The 24,094-nt window shown below is 47.0% G+C and overlaps 1 protein-coding gene across 1 annotated transcript in view; it reads right to left on the bottom strand.

Annotated features, from left to right (window-relative positions):
* Nucleotides 1-12,484: 12,484 nt before the first annotated feature.
* The window catches only part of TRIM54 (tripartite motif containing 54), a 29,028-nt gene continuing 17,418 nt past the window's right edge, over nt 12,485-24,094 (bottom strand). Inside the window, exons 4-9 of the mRNA XM_073624718.1 lie at nt 22,612-22,707; nt 20,710-20,943; nt 18,625-18,647; nt 17,455-17,579; nt 14,451-14,528; nt 12,485-14,215 (exon numbers count right to left, since the gene is read on the bottom strand). Of these exons, the coding sequence (XP_073480819.1) occupies nt 14,157-14,215; nt 14,451-14,528; nt 17,455-17,579; nt 18,625-18,647; nt 20,710-20,943; nt 22,612-22,707 (615 nt within the window). The 3' untranslated portion in view covers nt 12,485-14,156. The remainder of the gene's footprint in view (nt 14,216-14,450; nt 14,529-17,454; nt 17,580-18,624; nt 18,648-20,709; nt 20,944-22,611; nt 22,708-24,094) is intronic.

Raw genomic sequence — 24,094 nt, 5'->3', positions numbered from 1 at the left:
CCTTTCTGATATGATAACTCAGAAGGGTTCTCCTGTAGTCCTGTCCTATAGAAGATTTGTCCTGTAGAAGAGGTCCTGTCCTATGGAAGAAGATCTGTCCTGTAGAAGAGGTCCTGTCCTATAGAAGAAGATTTGTCCTGTAGAAGAGGTCCTGTCCTATGGAAGAAGATCTGTCCTGTAGAAGAGGTCCTGTCCTATGGAAGAAGATCTGTCCTATAGAAGAGGTCCTGTCCTATAGAAGAAGATCTGTCCTGTCCTATAGAAGAAGATCCGTCCTGTAGAAGAGGTCCTGTCCTATAGAAGAAGATCTGTCCTTTAGAAAAGGTCCTGTCCTATGGAAGAAGATCTGTCCTGTAGAAGAGGTCCTGTCCTATGGAAGAAGATCTGTCCTGTAGAAGAGGTCCTGTCCTATGGAAGAAGATCTGTCCTATAGAAGAGGTCCTGTCCTATAGAAGAAGATCTGTCCTGTCCTATAGAAGAAGATCTGTCCTGTAGAAGAGGTCCTGTCCTATAGAAGAAGATCTGTCCTTTAGAAAAGGTCCTGTCCTATGGAAGAAGATCTGTCCTGTAGAAGAGGTCCTGTCCTATAGAAGAAGATCTGTCCTTTAGAAAAGGTCCTGTCATATGGAAGAAGATCTGTCCTGTCCTATAGAAGAAGATCTGTCCTGTAGAAGAGGTCCTGTCCTATAGAAGAAGATTTGTCCTGTAGAAGAGGTCCTGTCCTATGGAAGAAGATCTGTCCTGTAGAAGAGGTCCTGTCCTATAGAAGAAGATTTGTCCTGTAGAAGAGGTCCTGTCCTATGGAAGAAGATCTGTCCTGTAGAAGAGGTCCTGTCCTATAGAAGAAGATCTGTCCTTTAGAAAAGGTCCTGTCCTATGGAAGAAGATCTGTCCTGTAGAAGAGGTCCTGTCCTATAGAAGAAGATCTGTCCTTTAGAAAAGGTCCTGTCATATGGAAGAAGATCTGTCCTGTCCTATAGAAGAAGATCTGTCCTGTAGAAGAGGTCCTGTCCTATAGAAGAAGATTTGTCCTGTAGAAGAGGTCCTGTCCTATGGAAGAAGATCTGTCCTGTAGAAGAGGTCCTGTCTTATGGAAGAAGATCTGTCCTGTAGAAGAGGTCCTGTCCTATAGAAGAAGATCTGTCCTGTAGAAGAGGTCCTGTCCTATGGAAAAGGATCTGACTTGTAGAGAAGGATCTGTGGTATAGAAGAGACCTTGTCCCATAGAGGAGGATCTGTCCAATAAAAGATCTTGTCCCTTAGAAGAGGTCCTTTCCTGAAGAAGAGGTCCTATCTACTGTCCCATCAAAATAGGTCCTGCCTCCTTAGCAGGACTCTAAGCTTCTCTCTCATACAGCCCAAAGCCTGCACTGACAACTCCCCCTGGCATGGATGGGAGAGGAGAGAGCTAATCTGCTCCTTCTTCTCCTGCCCCTCTCCTCCTCTATGCACCATGGGAAGTGTGAAGCCCAGCAGCTGAATTGAATCATTCCGCTGCCAGGCTTCACACTTCTCACAATGCACACAGGAGGAGAGGGGTGGGAGGAGGAGCTGTCAGTGCAGGCTCTGGGCTGTATGAGAGAGATGCTCTCAGCTTAGAGTCCTGCTGAGGAGGCACTGATAGGCTGCACTGATGTGCATGGATAGGTGGCATTTAGGGATGAGCCGAACACCCCCCCAGTTCGGTTCGCATCCAGAACCTGCGAACGGACCGAAGGTTCGCGCAAACTTTAGAACCCTGTTAAAGTCTATGGGACTCAAACGTTCGAAATCAAAAGTGCTCATTTTAAAGGTTAATATGCAAGTTATTGACCTAAAAAGGGTTTGGGGACCCGGGTCCTGCCCCAGGGTACATGTATCAATGCAAAAAAAAAGTTTTAAAAACTGCCGTTTTTTCGGGAGCAGTGATTTTAATGATGCTTAAAGTGTAAAAAAAAGGGAAGTATTCCTTTAAATATCATACCTGGGGGGGGGGGGTGTCTATAGTATGCCTGCAAAGTGGCGCGTGCTTCCCGTGCTTAGAACTGTCCCTGCACAAAATGACATTTCTAAAGGTAAAAAAAGTCATTTAAAACTGCTTGCGGCTTTAATGTAATGTCGGGTACCGGCAATATGGATGAAAATCATTGAGAAAAATGGCATGGGTACCCCCCAGTCCATTACCAGCCCCTTTGGGTCTTGTATGGATATTAAGGGGAACCCCGCAACCAAATTAAAAAAAGGAAAGGCATGGGGCCACTAGGCCCTATATACTCTGAACAGCAGTATACAGGCAGTGCAAACAAGACAGGGACTGTAGGTTTGTTGTTAAGTAGAATCTGTTTGTAATTTTGATCTGGTACATTTTTAACGTGTTTAGCTCCAGCCAAACAATCTATTTTTAAGCTTTTTGGAAAACATAGGGAAGGGTTATAACCCCTGTGACATTTGTTTTGCTGTCTGTGCTCCTCTTTAGAAGATTTCACCTCACTTTCTGTCCCAATGACAAATGTTTTTTGAAAATTTTGAGTTTTTAGTGAAACAAGGATTGGTGATAAAGCATCAGTGGAAAGGAGACACGTTTTTCCCATATTAACTCTTACAGGAGAGAATTTCCCTTCCTAGGGGTGGATTTCATCTCACTTCCTGTTGTCTCCTTCCGTTTGCAAGTAGGAGTCATTTGTAAGTTGGATGTTTGAAAGTAGGGGCCTGCCCTATATACTCTGCAGAAATTGGAGCCTTAGGTGTTGGTGTTGCCACAACACTGTAAGCCCTCACAGTTACTCTTGGTGGGTGCAGGAACGGGTCATGCTGTGAAATATTAGATCAAGAATTGTAATTACATGCCATTGTTGAACAGTGATAGAAAAATCGGGCCCTTGGTGGTGGTGTTGCCACAACACTGTAAGTGAAAAATTGGGCCTTTGGTGGTGGTGGTGCTGGTGCCACAACACTGTAAGTCCTCACAGTTACTCTTGGTGGGCGCTGGAACGGGCCCTGCTGTGAAATATTAGATCAAGAATTGTAATTACATGCACCTGTTGAACAGGGGCAGAAAAATTGGGCCTTTGGTGGTGGTGGCGGTGTTGGCACAACACTGTAAGCCCTCACAGTTACTCTTGGTGGGCGCAGGAATGGGCCCTGTTGTGAAATATTAGATCAAGAATTGTAATTACATGCCCCTGTTAAAAAGGGGCTGAACAATTGGGCCTTAGGCACTGGTGCTGGTCCCACAACACTGCAACCCCTCACAGATACTCTAGTTGGAGTGAAGGAATGAGCCCAGCTGCAAATTATTCCATCAAAAATTGTAATTAGACGCCCCTGTTAAACAGGGGCTGAAAAATTGGGCCTTGGGCACTGGTGCTGGTCCCACAACACTGCAACCCCTCACAGATACTCTAGTTGGAGCGCAGGAATGAGCCCTGCTGCAAAGTATTGCATCAAAAATTGTAATTACACGCCCCTGTTAAACAGGGGCTGAAAAATTGGGCCTTAGCCACTGGTGGCGGTGCCCAGAACCAAAAATGTTCTTACAAGCTATCAGCATGATCATTGAGGAGGAAGAGGATAGTCACTCAGCATAACAGGATAGTCACTCAGCATAGAGGGGATCTGACATTTCAAAAAAAAAATATTCGGTTACAGCAGCATCAGGTGCTTGGTAGCTGGTGGTGATCCAAGACTGATTCATTTTTATGAAGGTCAGTCGATCGACCGAGTCAGTGGACAGGTGCACCCTGTGATCGGTTACAAAGCCTCCAGCAGCACTGAATGTGCGTTCTGAAAGAACGCTGGATGCAGGACAGGCCAGTAGCTCAATTGCATACTGTGCAAGCTCTGGCCAGTGATCCATCCTCAAGACCCAGTAACCCAGAGGATTTTCGGTGGGAAAGGTGTCCAAGTCTGATCTTGCCCCTAGGTATTCCTGCACCATGTAAAACAGACACTGGCGATGGTTGCTGGAACCGATCATACCTTGGGGCTGCGGACTAAAAAATTGTCTGAACGCATCGGTCAGACTGCTACCTTCTCCCCTGCACCCCCTTTTACTGACCGAAGCCTCAGCAACACGTTGTCCAGGAACAGGAATTTGTAACCTCCCAGTCTCTAGGAACGCGTTGCACCGACCTTTCTGCAAGGCCTCCCGAAGATGTTTCATCCTCTGCTCCCTCTGTGACGGCAAGATAAGGTCCGCAACCTTACCCTTGTAACGTGGATCAAGGAGGGTTGCCAGCCAGTAATGATCCCTCTCCTTGATACCACAAATACGAGGATCCTTCCTCAGGCTTTGCAGGTTCAGGGAGGCCATGCAGCGTAGGTTTTCTGAGGCATTCGGTCCGGAGTCCTCTGGGTCCTCTGGGTCACTAAGGACGACATAATCCGCAGCCACCTCCTCCCAGCCACGTACAAGTCCATGGGTTTCTTGGGACTGTAAATGATCCCTTGAAGACTGCTGCTGATGCTGTGTGCCAGGCTCCACCTCCATGCTGGCACAATCCTCCTCCTCCTCCTCATTCTCTTCCTGTGTGATCGGCAGGCACGCAGGAACACTGTCTGGATAAAGGCCTTGAGAGGTAAGGAAGTCCTCCTCTTCCTGCCTCTGTTCTGCCTCAAGTGCCCTGTCCATTATTCCACGCAGAGTGAGCTCACCATCCTCATGGCCTCCTCAAATGGTGACAGGACAGTGCATGCATCCCTGATCATGGCCCACTGGCGTGGGGAAAAAAACAAGCTCCCCTGACCCTGTCCTGGTGCCATAGTCGCATAGGTACTCATTGATGGCCCTCTGCTGCGTGTGCAGCTGCTGCAACGTTGAGTTCCACCTGGTGGGCATGTCACAGATTAGGCGGTTCTTGGGCAGATTAAATTTTCTTTTGGAGGTCAGCCAGCCAAGCACTGGCATTATATGACCGGCGGAAATGCACACAGACTTTCCTGGCCTGCCTCAGGACATCCTGTAAGAGAGGAGGTTGGTGCCATTGTTGCAAACCACCATTCCTGACTTAAGCTGGCGTAGCGTCAACCACCTCTGAACCTGCCCCTGCAGAGCTGACAGAATCTCTGCCCCAGTGTGGCTCCTGTCCCCCAAGCACACGAGCTCAAGCACCGCATGGCATCTTTTTGCCTGCGTGCTTGCATAGCTCCATGAACACCTACGGAGCACCGCTGTTTCCGAGGACAAATCAGCACAGGAAGAGGCCATGGAGGAAGAAGAAGAGGAGGGGGTGGAGGAGAGAGGTGTGGCAGAATCACCACTAGTAGAATTTTGGAGACGTGGTGGCAGAACAACCTCCAACACTACTGCACCCTTTCCTGCATCCTTCCCAGATGTCAGAAGAGTCACCCAGTGCGCGGTGAAAGATAGGTAACGTCCCTGTACATGCCTGCTGGACTATGAGTCAGCGGTAATATGCACCTTAACGCTGACCACCCTGTCCAGCGAGGCCAAGACATTGCCTTCCACATGCCGGTAGAGAGCCGTGAGAAAAAGTGGCGTTTGGGAACCTGCCACTGAGGAACCGCACATTCCACAAACTCACGGAAGGGGTAGAGTCTACCAACTGAAAAGGCAGCAGTTGAAGTGCTAGCAATTTAGCCAAGCTAGCATTCAGCTGCTGGGCATATGGATGGCTGGGAGTGAACTTCTTTTGGCGGTGCAGCAGCTGGGGCAGGGAAATTTGCCTGGTACAATCTGACATTGGTGTACCGATAGCAGGTTGCCCGCAAGTACTTGGCTGTGACACACCTAATTCTACACCTTCATTCCTCTCAGTGCAGGTTTCAGAGAGGACTGAAGGTATAGTGGGGTTGGAGATCCCAGCTGATGAGGAGCAAGGAGAAGTCTGCTTTGTTCTTTGGTGTGGGTCTTTTAGATACACTTGCCAACAAACTGCATGGCAGGTTGACATATGTCTGGTCAAGCATGTGGTGCCCAAGCGGATGATGTTTTGGCCACGCGAGATATGCTTGAGACATATGCTGCAAATAGCAGCAGTGGGATCTGGTGCACTCATCTCAAAAAAGGCCCGCACCAAAGAACTTTTGGAATTACGTGCAGAGACAGCAGCGCCCTGCACATGCATAGCTCTGCGGTGTGCTGCCCTTAAGCTGGCCCCTGGAGGGCATCCTGCCTCATTGGAGATGTGCCTCCTCCTCCTCTCTCCTATCAGGCACCCACGTGGAGTCAGTGACTTCCTCATCATCCTCTCCCTCCTCATCACTGGAGCAAACCTGGCAGTATGCTGCAGCTGGGGGAACATGACTGCCAGATTGGGGGGGGGGGGGGGGGGAATGAGGGGGAGAAAACAAAAACCACAGAACAACAGCAGACCTAGGAAAGGAGTAAGAGGGAAGATTGATGAGCAAAAAGAGGAGAGAAAGGGAAACGAAGGCAAAAAAAAAAAAAAAGGAGTGGAAAGTAAGAAAGAGCAACTAGGGAAAAGAAAGCTTGAACCTGCCACCTGTAAAGAAAATTAAAAAAAGGGAAGAGCCTGGATTGACCCAGGGGTAATGGAGTCAATGAAATTACCCACCGTTGCTGTATTATTATGAGCTAGACTCAGGGGCTGATAGCACACAGGATGGAGTGACTGATATAATTGATGACCAATAAATCTCACCACAACACCAAGGGCAGCCACTGTAGAGAAAGTACATGAGGAAGGGAAGGTATAAGAAAGTGATCTAAAAAATCGGCATGAATTGTAAGACACGCCAAATTAGGAAGGAGGGGGAAGTACATTGATAAGACATTAGTAATCCCCATTCTTCCTATAGAGTTTCAAAGAAGGGTACTTACAAGGGCTCCAAATGACATGAGTGAGGTGCTGGGTGTCCGCCTGTGGAGATGACTAATGAGTCTGAGCGTCTTAAATGCCTCCAACCCGGAAGTTCAACAGCGCTAATATAGCCGCTGCTGTTACTTCCGGGTCCGGTCCTCCACTGTTGCGCAGGCGCGAGAGATTACCCAGCGCATGTGCGCAGCTCAATAGTGGTCGATGCCGAAGCATCGGTCATAGAGAGCAGCAGCCGGGCTCCATGGAGCCCCGTCTGCTGCCGGAGGAACGCAAGCCCGCCATGGGGGGAGAATTAACTCCTCACATCCCTCCAAAAAAGGAGGGTAAGTGCAAATACCAGTGTTAGCTTGGGTGTATATAAAGAGTGAAACATAGAATAAACTAAGGAGGGGAGGGATGCAAGATCTCCGGCAATGGGGACATATAAGAACCCACGGTTGGAGAAATATGCATCCAATCCCCATCCTAAAACATATAATGACTATACAAGCTGATATACATGGCTCTTGTTGATGGAGCATGCAAAAATACTGGAAACTTGGAATCAGCCATAGTAAAGAAACATCAGAATTTAAGTATTACATAGTGAAACCACTATGTATAGAGAGTCCGCTTATGAAACAGAACTAGGGAGAAACAAGCAAGGAAAGGGGAGGGGGGGTGAGGGGAAAGGGAAAGGAGGGGGTTGGGAAGGGAGGAAGGGGGGCACAATAAACAAGGTGAAGCACAATATGCAATTAAAGTATCATACCATTTATATTCAATGTGTTAGGTATGAAAGCAACATTACTGAGGAGGGAAAAAGGGGGAAAGAGGGCAGATGTTTGTTATTTTTATTTACGGCAAAGACTGGAGGAGCCAAGAGAAAAAAAAGAAGAAAAAAAAAAAACCCAGTTTTTGTTTTATTCATATCCAGGATGATGGTACCTATTAACAACACTATACCTTTTCTTGTAAACCATGTGGCACACACCTGAACTCAAACATGGAGGGGAGATGAAGAGGGGTTATGGAGATAATGAGGGAGGATGGGTTATGGAGATGAGGAAGGACTATGGAGATGAGGAGTTGGAGGAGATGAAGAGGGGTTATAGTAATCAGGAGGAGCTATGGAGATGAGGAGAGGGTAGGGAGATGAGGATGGTTATGGAAATGGGGGGGAGCTATAAAAATATGGAGATGAGGAGTAGGGGGAGACAAAGAATGGTTATGGAAATCAGGAGGAGCTATGGAGATGAGGAGAGGGTAGGGAGGTGAGGATGGTTATGGAAATGAGAGGGGGCTATAGAAATATGGAGGAGGGGAGCTGAAGAGGGGTTATGGAGATAATGAGGGGGGATGGAAAGGAAATTGAAGAAAACAGCTGAACGGCCGCACTCTGAATAACACCTTTTATTCGTGGCAAAACAGTAGAAAATCCAAAATCTATTACATCATGGTGATGAAAGGTACAGACAGGCTAACGCGTTTCACTGCTTAAGTTGTGAGTGGGGAAGGCAGTTATTAGAGACACCAACATGCTTAGAGCGGCATTGCTACCTCAAAAATGAGGGGGGATGGGTTATGGAGATGGTGAGCTGCAGGAGATAAAGAGGGGTTATGGAAATCAGGAGGAGCTATGGAGATGAGGAGAGGGTAGGGAGATGAGGACAGGTTATGGAAATAAGGAGGGATTTTAGAGATAAGGAGAGGTTTTGGAGATGGGAAGGGGTTATTTAAAGATGCAGAGGGGCCATGGAGATAAAAAGGGGAGAGGAGATAAGGAAGGGTTATAGAGATGAGGCAGAGGAGGAGATAAGGACGACGAGAAGGGAAAGGGTTATGAGACTGAGGAGGAGCTATGGAGATAAGGAGGAGGGGAGTTGGTGAATGCTTATTGAGATGAGGAGGGGGTTGGGAGGGGTTATGGAAATAAGGAGGAGCTATGGAGATAGGTAGAATGAGATTATGAGGGTGAGGGGGTAATATGGGAGGGTGGTTATGGAAATGAGAAGGGGTTAACAGATATGAGGAGATATCGAGAGAGCTGTGTTGTCATCACAAGTAGGAAGTTAGGAGATCACTATATTTCTGGCACATTAACGCATGTTTAAAAGGATAAAAACTGGGAAATGTGCATATATTCCAGAGATGTACTATTTTTTTTTTTTTTATTGCATAGACATACACTTTAAAAGGCAAACATTAGTGTAGACTGACAACGCAAACCGCCATTATCTTAGCTTTCATTTTATTTTGGAATCTTCAGTCATTGTTGGCATCTGATGAAGGGGTGAGAGTTGATCCCCTGAAACGTGTTGGTCTTCTCTTCTGACTTCTTGTGAAAATAAACCGTCACTGAACTTTAGATTTGACCCCACCCCCTCCCCCCAGAGACCCACCCCTTCAGAGTTGGAGTCTAAGCATGACTTTATCTCCTTTTGGGTCCCTCACCCCAGCAATCCGGCTTTTTATCAGAAATGGTGGGTTGTCGGTAGTGAACAAGGAGGACGTTCTGCACAAATTGGGTTTATTTCATTACATTTTCATCAAAGATTTCCAAGACCATCTACATTATCAGACATTCCATCCATACTACAATACACCAACTACAGCAGAGACATTATTCCCGGACACTCCACCTCAGGACACAATGAGCTATTTATAAAGCGGACAACAAAATCCCATATTGTATTCAAAGTCCATATTATATGATAAAGAAGAGAATGGGTTTTTCGATAATGATAATGCAGGGACAGAGCAGGGGTCTTACTTATAAAAAAAATAAAAAAGCATAGTCTTTCGTCCTAGCACTCTGTATGTACATTTGTTCTGGGTGATTGTGGCAAAAATGAATGTCCTTTAGGCTATTTTTTTTTTTCAAGAATGAACGTTCTTTTTTTATGAGCGGTTGTTGTAGACTGCATCATGGCCACTAGATGGAACTGAGGAGCATAGGAAATACATAGGTCTTTGTAACAATAGATACAATGTAACAATTCTAGAGGGAATTACCAAATAAATATAACCAATGGTGCCTTTATTCCCTTTAGCGTTAAGCAGAGCCGCTGGACCAATGGCTATGTGACTTTTGTTGGAAATAGACCACAAAGTGTATGTGCACCTTAAAAACGAATAAACAATGTAAAATACCAATATGTGAACTTTTTTAATAAAATAAGAAGAATTTTTTATTTCTTTTGCAATGTTTACTTACTAGCAGTCACATGACAGTTATTCAGAGCTTTACCCCGGGCTCCGATGGGTGGCGGTGGAGACTCCTTGTGACAATCTGAAGGTTCTGCTGATGTCATATAACCCAGCTGCTGTCCCTCAAACGGTGTGGGGGAGGGGTGTGTCAGCACTACTCTGACCATAGTAGTACTGGCAGGGCTGAGCGGGGGAGCGGCATGTCAGCAGTAGTCTGACCACAGGGGTACAGGCAGGACTGGGTAGAGGAGGGGCATGTCAGCAGTAGTCTAATTGCAGAAGTACAGCAAGGACTGGGCCTAGGAGGAGTATATCAACAGTAGTCTGACTACAGGGGTACAGGTAGGACTGGGTCAAAGGAGGGGCGTGCCAGCAGTAGCCTGACTACATGAGTACAGGCAGGACTGGGTAGAGGAGGGGCATGTCAGCAGTAGTCTGATTGCAGAAGTACAGGCAGGACTGGACCTAGGAGGAGTATGTCAGCAGTAGTCTGACTGCAGGGGTGCAGGCAGGACTGGATTAGAGGAGGGGCGTGCCAGCAGTAGTCTGACTACATGAGTACAGGTAGGACTGGGTAGAGGAGGGGCATGTCAGCAGTAGTCTGATCATGGAGGTACAGGCAGGACTGGGCAGAGGAGGGGCTGTCAGCAGCAGTCTCACAATGGGATATTGGCAGAGGTACAGGCAGGACTGGGGGGAGGAGTGGCATGTCAGCAGTAGTCTCACAATGGGGTATTGGCAGAGGTACAGGTAGGACTGGGTAGAGGAGGGGCATGTCAGCAGTAGTCTGATCACAGGGGTACAGGCAGGACTGGACAGAAGAGGAGTGTGTCAGCAGTAGTCTGACTACAGGGCTACAGGCAGGACTGGGTAGAGGAGGGGCATGTCAGCAGTAGTCTGATCACAGAGGTACAGGCAGGACTGGGCAGAGGGGGTAAGCCATAGTCTAATTACAGAGGTAAAGGCAGGTCTGGGCAGAGGGGGGGGGGTGTCAGCAGTAGTCTGATCACAGGGGTACAGGCAGGACCGGGCAAAAGAGGAGCATGTCAGCAGTAGTCTAATTACAGGGGTAAAGGCAGGGCTAGGCAGAGGGGGTGTGTGTCAGCAGTAGTCTGATCACAGGGATAAAGGCAGGACTGGGCGGAGGAGGGGCGGTCAGCAGTAGTCTCACAACAGAGGTAAAGGCAGGACTGGGCAGAGGAGGGGCTGTCAGCAGTAGTCTCACAACAGAGGTAAAGGCAGGACTGGGTGGAGGAGGGGCTGTCAGCAGTAGTCTCACAATAGAGGTAAAGGCAGGACTGGGCAGAGGGGGTGTGTGTCAGCAGTAGTCTGGCTACAGGGGTACAGGCAGGGCTGGGGGGAGGAGGGGCTGTCAGCAGTATTCTCACAACAAAGGTAAAGGCAGGACTGGGCGGAGGAGGGGCTGTCAGCAGTAGTCTCACAATAGAGGTAAAGGCAGGACTGGGCAGAGGGGGTGTGTGTCAGCAGTAGTCTGGCTACAGGGGTACAGGCAGGGCTGGGTGGAGGAGGGGCTGTCAGTCTCACAACAAAGGTAAAGGCAGGACTGGGCAGAGGGGGTGTGTGTCAGCAGTAGTCTGGCTACAGGGGTACAGGCAGGGCTGGGTGGAGGAGGGGCTGTCAGTCTCACAACAAAGGTAAAGGCAGGACTGGGCAGAGGGGGTGTGTGTCAGCAGTAGTCTGGCTACAGGGGTACAGGCAGGGCTGGGTGGAGGAGGGGCTGTCAGTCTCACAACAAAAGGTAAAGGCAGGACTGGGAAGAGGGGGTGTGTGTCAGCAATAATCTGGCTACAGGGGTACAGGCTGGGCTGGGTGGAGGAGGGGCTGTCAGCAGTAGTCTCACAACAAAGGTAAAGGCAGGACTGGGCAGAGGGGGTGTGTGTCAGCAGTAGTCTAATTAGAGTAAATATACGTAACTTCTGTGCTACTATGTGTAGTGATAAAAGGCACATGTACATTTTGTGTAAAATTAAAAGAGGTGCTGCTCAACACAGGATGTGTTCTTACATGAACGTACAAAATAAATAGAAATATATTGTGAAGCGCTACCTCACCCTACTGAACCCCGTTGGGCTTCAACATTTGTCTAGTGTAAATCAATAATCAATCTGAAAATATCCCTTTAGAATACAAATGTTAAACAAAATAGATAACCAATACAAAGTCCATGAACTGATAATAATATGTGCAAAAGGATGAGCTTGATGTATTAGTTCAATAATTCCAAACAATATTTTCTCTCTTCTTAGTGCAAATGTGAAAATATCCAATAGTGACAATCCAAGTGATATTTGATGTGTGCACACTGCAGTGCCCTCCAACGGTCACCCTATGTGCCCACCTCCCACAAAGACCCACAATAGGGTCCAATGGCGCCTTCCCCTTGGGGGGTAAAAATCCAGCATCTGTTATTCCTCTGTCTGTATGAGGCTCCCAATTTCCTAAATAACGTTCCTCATGAGTAGATAGCATAGGCTAAGAAAGAACTTGACATAGTGTTTACTGTTTAAAACACTCACTTTTAATAAAACAAAAGATGTAAACTCACATTAACAGATGAACTAATCCTGGTGCATGCAGGTAAATTGCTTGTATGGTTACAGTAGGAAATCCACGGATCATTACAACATTCTCTGCCCTGTGTCCCCAGCGACTCGCTATCTGCTTCCTGGTTTGTACGCCATGACGTCACAGGCTCGATCTCAATGACGAGTAGTCTGATCACAGGGGTACAGGCAGGACCGGGTAGAGGAGGGGCATGTCAGCAGTAGTCTGATCACAGGGGTACAGGCAGGACTGGGCAGAGGAGGAGCGTGTCAGCAGTATTCTAATTACAGGGGTAAAGGCAAACTGGGCAGAGGGAGTGTGTGTCAGCAGTAGTTTGACTACAGGGGTACATGCTGGTCTGGGTGGATGAGGGGCTTGTCAGCAGTGGTTTAACTATATGGGTACAGGTAGGACTGAGTAGAGGAGGGGCAAGTCAGCAGTAGTCTGATCACAGAGCTACAGGCAGGACTGGGCAGAGGAGGGGCTGTCAGCAGTAGTCTCACAACAGGGGTATTGGCAGGGTTGGGCAGGAAAGGGGAGTGTCAGCAATAGTCTGATCACAGGGGTACAGGCAGGAGTGGGCAGAGGGGGTATGTGTCAGCAGTAGTTTGACTGCAGGGATACAGGCAGGGCTGGCCAGAGGGGGTATGTGTCAGCAGTAGTCTGAATGCAGGGATACAAGCAGGACTGGGCAGAGGAGGGGCTGTCAGCAGTAGTCTCACAACAGGGGTATTGGCAGGGTTGGGCAGGAAAGGGGAATGTCAGCAGTAGTCTGATCACAGGGGTACAGGCAGGACTGGACAGAGAGGGTATGTGTCAGCAGTAGTCTGACTGCAGGGATACAGGCAGGGCTGGGCAGAGGGGGTATGTGTCTGCAGTAGTCTGACTGTAGGGATACAGGCAAGGCTGGGAGGAAGAAGGGCATGTCAGCAGGAGTCTGACTACATGGGTACAGGCAGGAATGGGCAGAGGTGGGGCAGTAGACTGACCATAGGTGGAATAGGCAGTGCTGGGCAGAAGAGGGGCTGACCATGGGTTTACACTGGCAGGACTGGGGGGGGGGGGGGCACGCATGTCAGCATTTCCCTGACTACTAGGGTACAGGTAGGACTGGGTGGGGGTATGACAGCAGCAGTCTGTCCACAGGAGTACAGCCAGGGGTGGGCAGGGTGTATAGGCATGCCATGTGCCTCTGAAGTAGAAGGCTGAAATGCAAATAGACCAGCAGACTAGCAGGTTTACCAGGTTTTTCTCAGCATACGAATAAATAAAAAGAGAACAGGCTACATTCAGATATGCCAACATGGAACATCAGACACATACTGTATATGAAATATTCAATTTAGGGGTAACATACACTATTAGGGTATACAGAGTTACAGACATCTACAGGCAAATATTCTCTAGCTTAAAATACCCGCCGATTTCCAACATTTGGGAAGCAACAAGTGGACACTGGAAGGGTCTTTATGTCTGCAAACATCCTTGAGTGTGTACCCTAAATTAGCTTTGTCTTTTTTTATAAATAGTAGAAAGCGGTGAAATAAAAAAAGGGACTAAAAAGAAACATTTAATTTTCTCCCCTTTATAAATAGATCCCTGGGGGCCCCCACAAGAACCCTCTTAGACTGTCCCAAAGTCGCCATGTTGAGGGGTCGCCGTTCTCTGCCTGGCAGCAGAATCTGGAAGAGAAAAAAAATGCAAGAATTATCACATATTATTATGTGTGTGAGACACAACCGGGAGCACAAGTTTGCAGTATCTAAACATCGATAGATAGGTTTATATACTGTAGATAGATAGATAGATAGATAGATAGATAGATAGATAGATAGATAGATAGATAGATAGATAGATAGATAGATAGATAGATTGATTGTATATACTGTATAGGATAGTTTTAGTTTTAGCTCTCACCATCTGTGGGTTCAACTCTCTCCTCTTCTGCTGCTGCCTCTGACTCTTCTGTTTCATCCTCATCCTCTACCTGCGTACCTGATATCATGGTAAAGGGTCATGGTTTTAATGCACACTATTACAGGTGTAATATTGGGCTTCATAATGACCCCCTAAGATTTTTACAGTGAGGCACAGATGTTCCCTCAGAGCAGTACCCTTGGAGTGGCATATCCAACCAATAACACCCACGGGTGCAGACCAGATCTCTTTTAGATCCCAAGGATTAGCATGTCCAACCAATAACACTCATAAGTGCAGACCAGAACCCTCTCAGACCCCCAGGGAGGACCGTATACCACCAATAAAACCCATGGGTACAGGCCAGAACCCTCTCAGACCCTGGGGAGGACCGTATACCACCAATAACACCCATAAGTGCAGACCAGAACCCTCTCAGACCCCAGGAAGGACTGTATACCAGCAATAAAATCCATGGGTACAAGCCAGTACCCTGTCGGACCCCAGGAAGGAGCACATCCCACCAATAACACCCATTGGTGCAGACTACAACCCTCTTAAACCCCGGGGAGCAACACATCCCACCAGCAAAGATTCATGGTATTAATGCACACTATTACAGGTGTAATGTTGGGGTTCATAATGACACCTGGAGATCCTCCCTGCTATACATCCCAAGATAGTTTCCATCCCACTGTCAGGAATGTACATATGATCCTTTCCTGAGATATTCTCAATCACACCATCACAGATATACATATGACCCCTTTCCAGCATCAAAGATTATCTCAATATGTTCTCCATCTTACCCTCACGCATGTACATATGACCAAGATAGTATCCATACCTTCCTCATGGATGTAAATATGACCCCAACCCAAAATATTTTTCATCCCACCTAGTGGATATACTGTACATATGAACCCCATCCCTAAAATTCATTATCCCAATCTCACAGATGTACTTATGACCCCTTCCCTACATCACGGATGATCTCAATATGTTCTCCATCGCACCTTCATGAATGTACATATGACCCCATCACAGGATATTCTCTAACCCTACCACTGCACAGATATACATATGACCACATCCCTAAATGTGCCTCATCCCAACCTCAGGAATGTTCATATGACCCCATCCCAAGATATTCTCAGTCCCACCATCGTGGATGTACATATGACCCATCCTAAAGTGTTCTCTTTCACAACGTCACAGATGTACATATGACCCCATCCCTTGATGTTTTTTGTTCCATCCTAAGATGACCCCATCCTAAAGTGTTTTACCCATCCCACCCTCACATAAGTACATAAAACCTCATCCCAAGATGTTCTCCATCCTTCTCTAATGCCATGGACATATCACCTCATCCCGAGATAAATTTACCATCTCATCCTCACAATTGTATATTTGACCACATCCCAAAATATTCTCCATCTCACCCTCACAGATGTATATTTGACCTTATCCCAAAAAAATTTCCATCTCACCCTCACAAATGTATATTTCACCACATCACAAGATATCCTCCATCTCACCCTCACAGATGTATATTTGACCTCATTCCAAAATATTCTCCATCCTACCTTATGATATGTCCCAAGATACAGTATTCTCCATCTCACCCTCACAGATGTATAATTGACCACATCCTAAGATATTCTCCATCCCACTATCACAGATGTACATATGACCCCATCCCAAGATATTCTCATGCGCCCCCTCACAGATGTACATATACAGTAACCCTATCAAAAGATATTCTCCCTTCCACCATCACTGATATACATATTACCCCATCCCAAAATATTCTCCACCCAAACCTCACAGATGTATATATGGCCTCATCCCAAGATATTCTACATTCAACCCCTAACAATTTACATATGTCCCCATCCCTTTATGTGCTCCATACCACCTTCATGGATGTACATATGACTCCATCCCAAGATATTCTCTATCCAACTCTCAATAATGTATCCCTATCCCAAGGTATTCTACATCTCACCCTCACTGATGTACATATAACCTCTTTCCAAGATAGTCCCCATCCCAACCTCACAGATGTACATATGGCCTCTCCCAAGATATTTTCCATTCCACTTTTACAGATTTACATATGACCTCATCCCAAGATATTCTCTATCCCACCCTTACAGATGTACATATAACCCCATCCTAAGATATTCTCCATTCTACCCCTATGCATGTACATATGACCACATTCCTTTATGTTCTCCATTTCACCCTCATGGATGTACATATGACCCCATCTCTGGATATTTTCAATCCAACTCTCAAGGATTTACTGTATATATGACCCCATCCTAAAATGTTCTCCATCCCATACTCACAGATGTACATATGACGCCATCCTAAGGTATTCTCCATTCTATCCCTATGGATTTAAATATGACCACATCCCTTTATGTTCTCCATCCCACCCTCAGGGATGTACATATGACCCCCATCCCTTAATGTTCTCCATCTCACCCTCATGGATGGAAATATGACCCCATCTCAAGATATGCTCAATCTAACTCTCAAAGATATATATATATGTCCTCCATCGTAAAATGTTCTCTATCCCGTCCTCAAGTATATACATAATACCCCATCCCAAGATATTCTCCATCCCCCAATCACAGATGTACATATAATCCCATCCCAAGATATTCTTCATTCATCATCACAGATGTACATATAATCCCACCCCAAGATAGACCCCATCCCAAGATATTCTCCATCCCCCAATCACATATGTACATATAATCCCATCCCAAGATATTCTCAATTCACCATCACAGATGTACATATAATCCCACCCCAAGATATTCTCTCTTCCACCATCATGGAAGTACAGTACATATGCCCTCACCCTGGTGTACAGCCCAGTCTTTTTTTGGGAAGGAGATCACAGTGTACACAGCAGCATGTTAGCCTCTCCCACCCACCCAAAGAATATTTTCTTTCTCTTTTTGATACCTGCCCTTATACATACTTGAACAGAATTCGATGGTCCTCAGCATCTCAGACACATAGTCCACATTGACGCAGAAGTGATCCATGTTCTCATAGCCGGGGTCCGGTCGGTCTATTGTGGATACTTTAGACATGTCTGTGATCCTTCAGATAGAATTAGGATATAAATAGAGAGCAGAGCAAAACAGAGAAGCACTCTGGCACACACCATGCGAATCAGGTTTAGACTATGTGGACTTCAGAAGGGGTTGCTCAATATTCCATGCAAGTTCCTAAACCCAAACTGCCCCTTAAGCTTGGGCAGGAACCATTCAAGTGCTTAACCAATGCACAACAAATAAAACTGAACATGGCCTGAAGAGGTCAGGACACATCAGATGCCGCGGGCCCATTAGCTAACTCAAGGAGCACAACCAGAGCGACATCCAGACAGTTGGAACCCATGTGGCTGAAGATTTACCATTCCAGCACCAAAAAATAAATGCATGGCTCCCAACTGTCCATCATTTGGAGGAATTATCCATTTTTTTAAAACCAAATCCCTCTGTCCCTCGTTCCTCATATGTTGTCCTTCTTTTTATTCTGATGTAAAGACCCCTAAAAACATGTTGTTGAACTTTCAGTTTAATGAAGCTAAATACAAATACAAAACCTTACAGTTAATTTAGAAAGCTGTCATGGACTGATTAGAAAAGTCTGTCCCCTGCCAGCATGGTGTAGAGAAGAATCCTTGTTCTTTGTGGAAGCAGCGGTCTCTCTGTTTAGGTCTCCTACACCCCCTGAGGAGTCAGACATATAACTTCGATATCAGTAAAGTGCTTGCTTCCTACTGATTAGAAAACCCTATCTCAGCTGAGGGCATGTTGACCAATCATTTTATGCGTATTCATTTTTCCTTCTCTGTGTTACTGGGGGGCCTTTGCCTACAAATTTTGTGTCAATAGTTTTCCTTCTTTAATATCTCAGAATGTTGGGGTATACAAATGCAGCTTCATTCTAAATGCATCATTAGTTATTATCTATAGTCCTGGAGATATTTCTCATCTGAAATAGGTGCACAGCTGAGGAGAGGTCAGGGTCATGTTTTAAACTTGTAGTACCACTTCTGACCACTAGATGGGACATTTTCTACAGGCTTCCTACCAATGTGTGGCTGAGTGTTCTTTGAGTGAGTTTTGCTCATACTTACTTTTTGAGCAGCTCCTTGGATTGCTGTGGGAAGGAAAAAAACAAAACAAAACAAAAGTGAGATACTCAGCTCAACTATATGATGTCTCCTTAAAGTTTACTTTTTACATAAAATGTATACCTTTGCTGCCAAAGTGGAAATGGTTTGTTTTACCGCCCCCTCAACTGCTAGTGTAACAGAGCCTTGAGGGTCTCCAGCAGTGAGATCGCTCTGCTATAGGTATTTCACAAATCTTGCTCTTCTCCTGCCTACCACCTAGGAGTTGTAGGTGTTTTCATCCACCTTAGAATGTCTTACTCCTCCTAATGCATTCTCCATTGTATAAAATAAATGAAAACCCAATAGGAAGAGTGGGGACCCCTCATAACAAGCATAGCAAGTGTGCATACCTGGGAACTCAGGGGTGGTGGGAACCCCTCATAATCGGCACAGCAGGACATGCTGTGCCGATTAAGAGGGGTTCCCATCATCCCTATGCCGAGGTCCTCAGTCTGTACATCTGTCGTGTGCATTATGAGGGGGTCCTCACCAACCCTGCGCTGAGTTCCTATTTCTGGTAATGGGGTCCCAATCCGTGCAGCGTTGAGGCGTAATGTGGATTTTAGATACAGATGTTTCCCAGAGTAGTACCCTTGGAGTGGCATATCCAATCAATAACACCCATGGGTGCAGACCAGATCCCTTTCAGATCCCAAGGATGAGCACATCCAAACAATAACACCCATAAGTGCAGACCAGAACCCTCTCAGACCTCGGGGAGGAGCACCCCACCGGCACATCCCACCAATAACACCCATGGGTGCAGACCAGAACCCTCTCATACCCGGGGAAGAGCACATCCACCCAACAGCATCCATTGGTGCAGACCAGAACCCTCTCAGACCCCAGGGAGGAGCACATCCCACCAGCACATCCCACCAATAACACCCATGGGTGCAGGCCAGAACCCTCTCAGACCCTGGGGAAAAGCACATCCACCTAACAGCACCCATTGGTGCAGACCAGAACCCTCTCAGACCCCGGGGAAGAGCACATCCCACCAATAACACCCATGGGTGCAGACCAGAACACTCTCAGACCCTGGGGAAGAGCACATCCCACCAATAACACCCATGGTTGCAGATCAAAACTCTCTCAGACCCCAGGGAAGAGCACATCCACCTAACAGCACCCATTGGTGCAGACCAGAACCTTCTCAGACCCCAGGCAAGAGCACATCTCACCAGCACATCCCACCAATAACACCCATGGATGCAGATCAGAACTCTCTCAGACCCCGGGGAAGAGCACATCCATCTAACAGCACCCATTGGTGCAGGCCAGAACCCTCTCAGGCCCTGTGGAGGAGTACATCCCACCAGCACATCCCACCAATAACACCAATGGGTGCAGACCAGAACCCTCTCAGACCCTGGGGAAGAGCACATCCACCCAACAGCACCCATTGGTGCAGACCAGAACCCTCTCAGACCCCAGTGAAGAGCACATCCCACTAATAACACCCATGAGTGTAGACCAGAACATTCTCAGACCCTGGGGCAGAGCACATCCCACCAATAACACCCATGGTTGCAGATCAGAAACCTCTCAGACCCCGGGGAAGAGTACATCCCACCAATAACACCAATGGGTGCAGACCAGAACTTTCTCATACCCCCGTGAGGAGCACGTCCCACCAATAACACCATTAGGTGCAGACCAGAACCTTCTCAGACCCCGGGGAGGAGCACACATCCCACCAGTACATCCCCACCAATAACACCCATATGTGCAGACCAGAACCTCTTCAAACCTTGGGGAAAAGCACATCCACCCAACACCTATGGGTGCAGATAGAACCTTCTCAGAGCCCAAGGAAAAGCACATCCCACCAATAATATCCATGGGTGCAGACCAGAACCCTCTCAGAGCCTGGGGAGAAGTAAATCCCACCAATAACACCAATGGGTACATACCAGAACCCTCTCAGACCCCTGTAAGCACCCCATACCCCCTATTTAACCTCCCTCAGACAGGGTATAACCACGCTTCCACACCCCCGGATGTTCTCATACTCATAGTGTAATTAGAGGTGTAGGTCTGCACCTGCAGAAAAGCAGCCATTTGGGGCTCATCCATGGACTGTATGGAGGTCTCCACAAGTTTGGAAGTGACTTCGAGGTGGTCGCCATGTTTGCGGATCAGCCCTCGCACATACTGCAGCTTCTCCTCCTGCTCTCGTGTAATCACTTGTAATAATTCCTTCTTCCTCTCCTCCAGGATGTTATAGAGAGAGTCAAATCTCTGGCTCATGTGCTGCTTCTGTCTGCGGCTGTTGTCCTGGACAAGAGAGGGGGGAGGGGAGGGATGGCATGTTACATTATAACATCCCATCACATTTGAGATATTTATTTTTTAAATACAGTAAATTATAATGGATTATACATTACAACATGGCTGTGATATATTATATACCAGCCACCAGGGGGCTCCAAACTGTTCACTACAAGGGCCACATTGTATACTTTACAAAAATTCCCGGGCCCAAAAAGATCAGTTTTATAAATGAATGATCCCTCTACTTTACATCAGAGTCCCCAACAGAGTCCCTCCTTACAACAGAGTCTCTCTTAAAGGTCCACATTAAAGTCCATCTTACATAAAAGTCTTCCTTTACATCTGGGTCCCCATCAGAGTCCTCCTTACATCGTTACATCAGATCCTTCACTTACAACAGAGTCCCCATCAGAGTCCCCCTTACATCAGATCCTTCACTTACAACAGAGTCCCCATCAGAGTCCCCCTTATGGGTCCCCATCAGAGTCCATCCTACATCAGAGTCCCCTTTACATCAGGGTCTTCATCAGAGTCCCCCTTACATCAGAGTCTTCCCTTACATCAGGGTCCCCATCAGAGTCCCCCTTATGGGTATCCATCAGAGTCCATCCTATATCAGAGTCCCCCTTACATCAAGGTCCCAATCAGCGTCCCCCTTATGAATCCCTATCAGAGTCCATCTTACATCAGAGTCCCCCCTACATCAGGGTCCCCATCAGAGTCCCCATTACATCAGGGTTCCCCATCAGAGTCCCCCCTACATCAGGGTCCCCATCAGAGTCCCCCTTACATCAGGGGGGGTCTCTATCAGAGCCCCTCTTACATCAGAGTCTTCCCTTACATCAGGGTCCCAATCAGAGTCCCCCTTATGGGTCCCCATCAGAGTCCATCCTACATCAGATTCCCCCTTATATCAGGGTCCCCATCAGCGTTCCACCTATACCAGAGCTCCTTCCCTCCTTAAATCACAGTTCTTATCAGAGTCCCCTATTTATCAGGGTCCCAGTTAAAGTTAAAATTACATTAGGGTCCCTGTCAGAGTCCAACCTTATATCAAAGTCCCCATCAGAGTTCCCCTTACATCAGAGTTCCCATCGGAGTCCCCCTTACATTAGAGTCTTCCCTTACATCAGGGTCCTCATCAGAGTTCTCCCTACACTAGAGTCCCTATGCTGTAGCCGCAGGGTGGGAGGCATAGCAGTTCTGGAAGGGGAAAGTCTCCTCCTCCTGCGAATAGTGGGACAAGGATGTCATTAGCTGAAGATTGCAGAGTGGGGACAGAGACGCGGAGATCATAGGCAGCCTCTGCTAACCAGAGTCCTCATTTTGTGCATATTGAGGAAACACCAACCACTGACTCGAGCTGCAGGCCAAATGCAATCTTGTAGTAGGCTGGATGTGGCCCATGGGTCACTTTTTGGTTAAGAAGAAATAAACGGTGAGTCTCCAAAGAAGGTCCCACTGGTGGAACCTTCTTTGGAGACTCACCGTTCATTTTTTGGTTAACCCCTGATATATTCCCAAGGAACATTACAACATTGTACACTCACCAATCCACAACCAGAGCCCCCCCTTAACACAGAGTATACTGGACTCTGATGGGGACAATATAGTGGTCCTTCCCCTTCATAAAGTCATATTGTCTGTCTGTATGATCTCAGTGACACTCACTTCAACACTTTTGCAGATCTCCTCCATCTGTGTGATAATTGCCTGAATCCGATCGTTGCCAGCGACCAGCATTGCAATCCCATCACTGAGGTCACTCTGTGGAGACAAGAACATTGTTCATTCCATTTGTAGTTCAGAAGAAAACAGAACTAGAAGATACTGTATGTTGGTAGGGCGCTGGAGCCAAATGTGAATAAATCCAGGCTTCAGCTCCAACTTCTCTCTCAGCCGGGGGGAGTTCCTGGGGGTCCCCGGAGCAATCTGAAGACTATAAAAAATAATGTGGGGGCCACAAGTGTTGGATAAGGCCATTAAAAGTACATTTTTTACAACTTCACAAAGACCATGCCAATGCGTTTCATCAGGGCTTGTATGCTGGCAATGATTGATGATTACAGATAATATGGACAGGTAATTGAATTTACTGCCCTTCAAACTTAAGGGGGGCCGGACTGTGACCAGTGGGAGTAGAAAATGCTGGCATCAGTGGGAGTAAACCATGTCATATAAAAAAAATTACATCATTGGTGTCAGTGGGAGTAATAATGCCCCATCACTGGTATCAGTGGGAGGAATAGTGCCCCATCTTTGGTGTCAGTGGGGGGAATAGTGCCCCATCATTGGTATCAGTGGGAGGAATAGTGCCCCATCATTGGTATCAGAGGAAGGAATAATGCCCCATCATTGGTATCAGTGGGAGGAATAGTGCCCCATCTTTGGTATCAGTGGGAACAATAGTGCCCCATAATTGGTATCAGTGGGAGGAATAGTGCCCTATCATTGGTATAAAAAAAAATAATATAGTGGATGGGCATCTTGATGGGACGCAATGTGCGGGGATGGTGACAATTGTAGGTGCTCACTCAGGTTGAACTGGATGGACTGGTGTCTTTATTCAACCTTAATAACTATGTAACTATGTAACTATGGTATCAGTGGAAAGAATAGTGCCCCATCATTGGTATCAGTGTGAGGAATAGTGCCCCATCATTGATATCAGTGGGAGAAATAGTGCCCCATCATTGGTGCCTGTGGAAGGAATAGTGCCCCATAATTAGTGTCTGTGGGAGAATTAGCTCCCCATCATTGAGAGGAATAGTACCCCCATTGTTGGTGTCAGTGGGAGGAAGAGTGCCCCAAGGGCCAGATAGAGGCAAGCAAAGGGCCACGTCCAGACCACGGGCCACAGTTTGGAGACCCCTGGCCTAGGTAATAAACTTTTCAGGACTTATTCTAGACTTGTGGCATGCGCATTCTTCTATACTCTTCAGATTCCTCCGGGGACCTCAGGAACACCCGATGGAGTACAGATACCCAACTCAATGTGAGCAGCCAAACATTTGCAGAAACCTAGTGTGCTCCATGTACTGAAGGAATTGCCTGGTGCTAAATTATAATGGGTTCTGGGTGGATGGGCCTCAATCTATGCTAGGCGACTTAATATCTACTGAAAGTCAAATTTAGATGGCACTGACAAGTGAGA

Source organism: Aquarana catesbeiana, linkage group LG04, assembly GCF_042186555.1.
Source record: "Aquarana catesbeiana isolate 2022-GZ linkage group LG04, ASM4218655v1, whole genome shotgun sequence".
Lineage (NCBI taxonomy): Eukaryota > Metazoa > Chordata > Amphibia > Anura > Ranidae > Aquarana > Aquarana catesbeiana.
The sequence above is the reverse complement of the archived record's forward strand: the minus strand, read 5'-3'. Positions and strand labels throughout refer to the sequence as shown.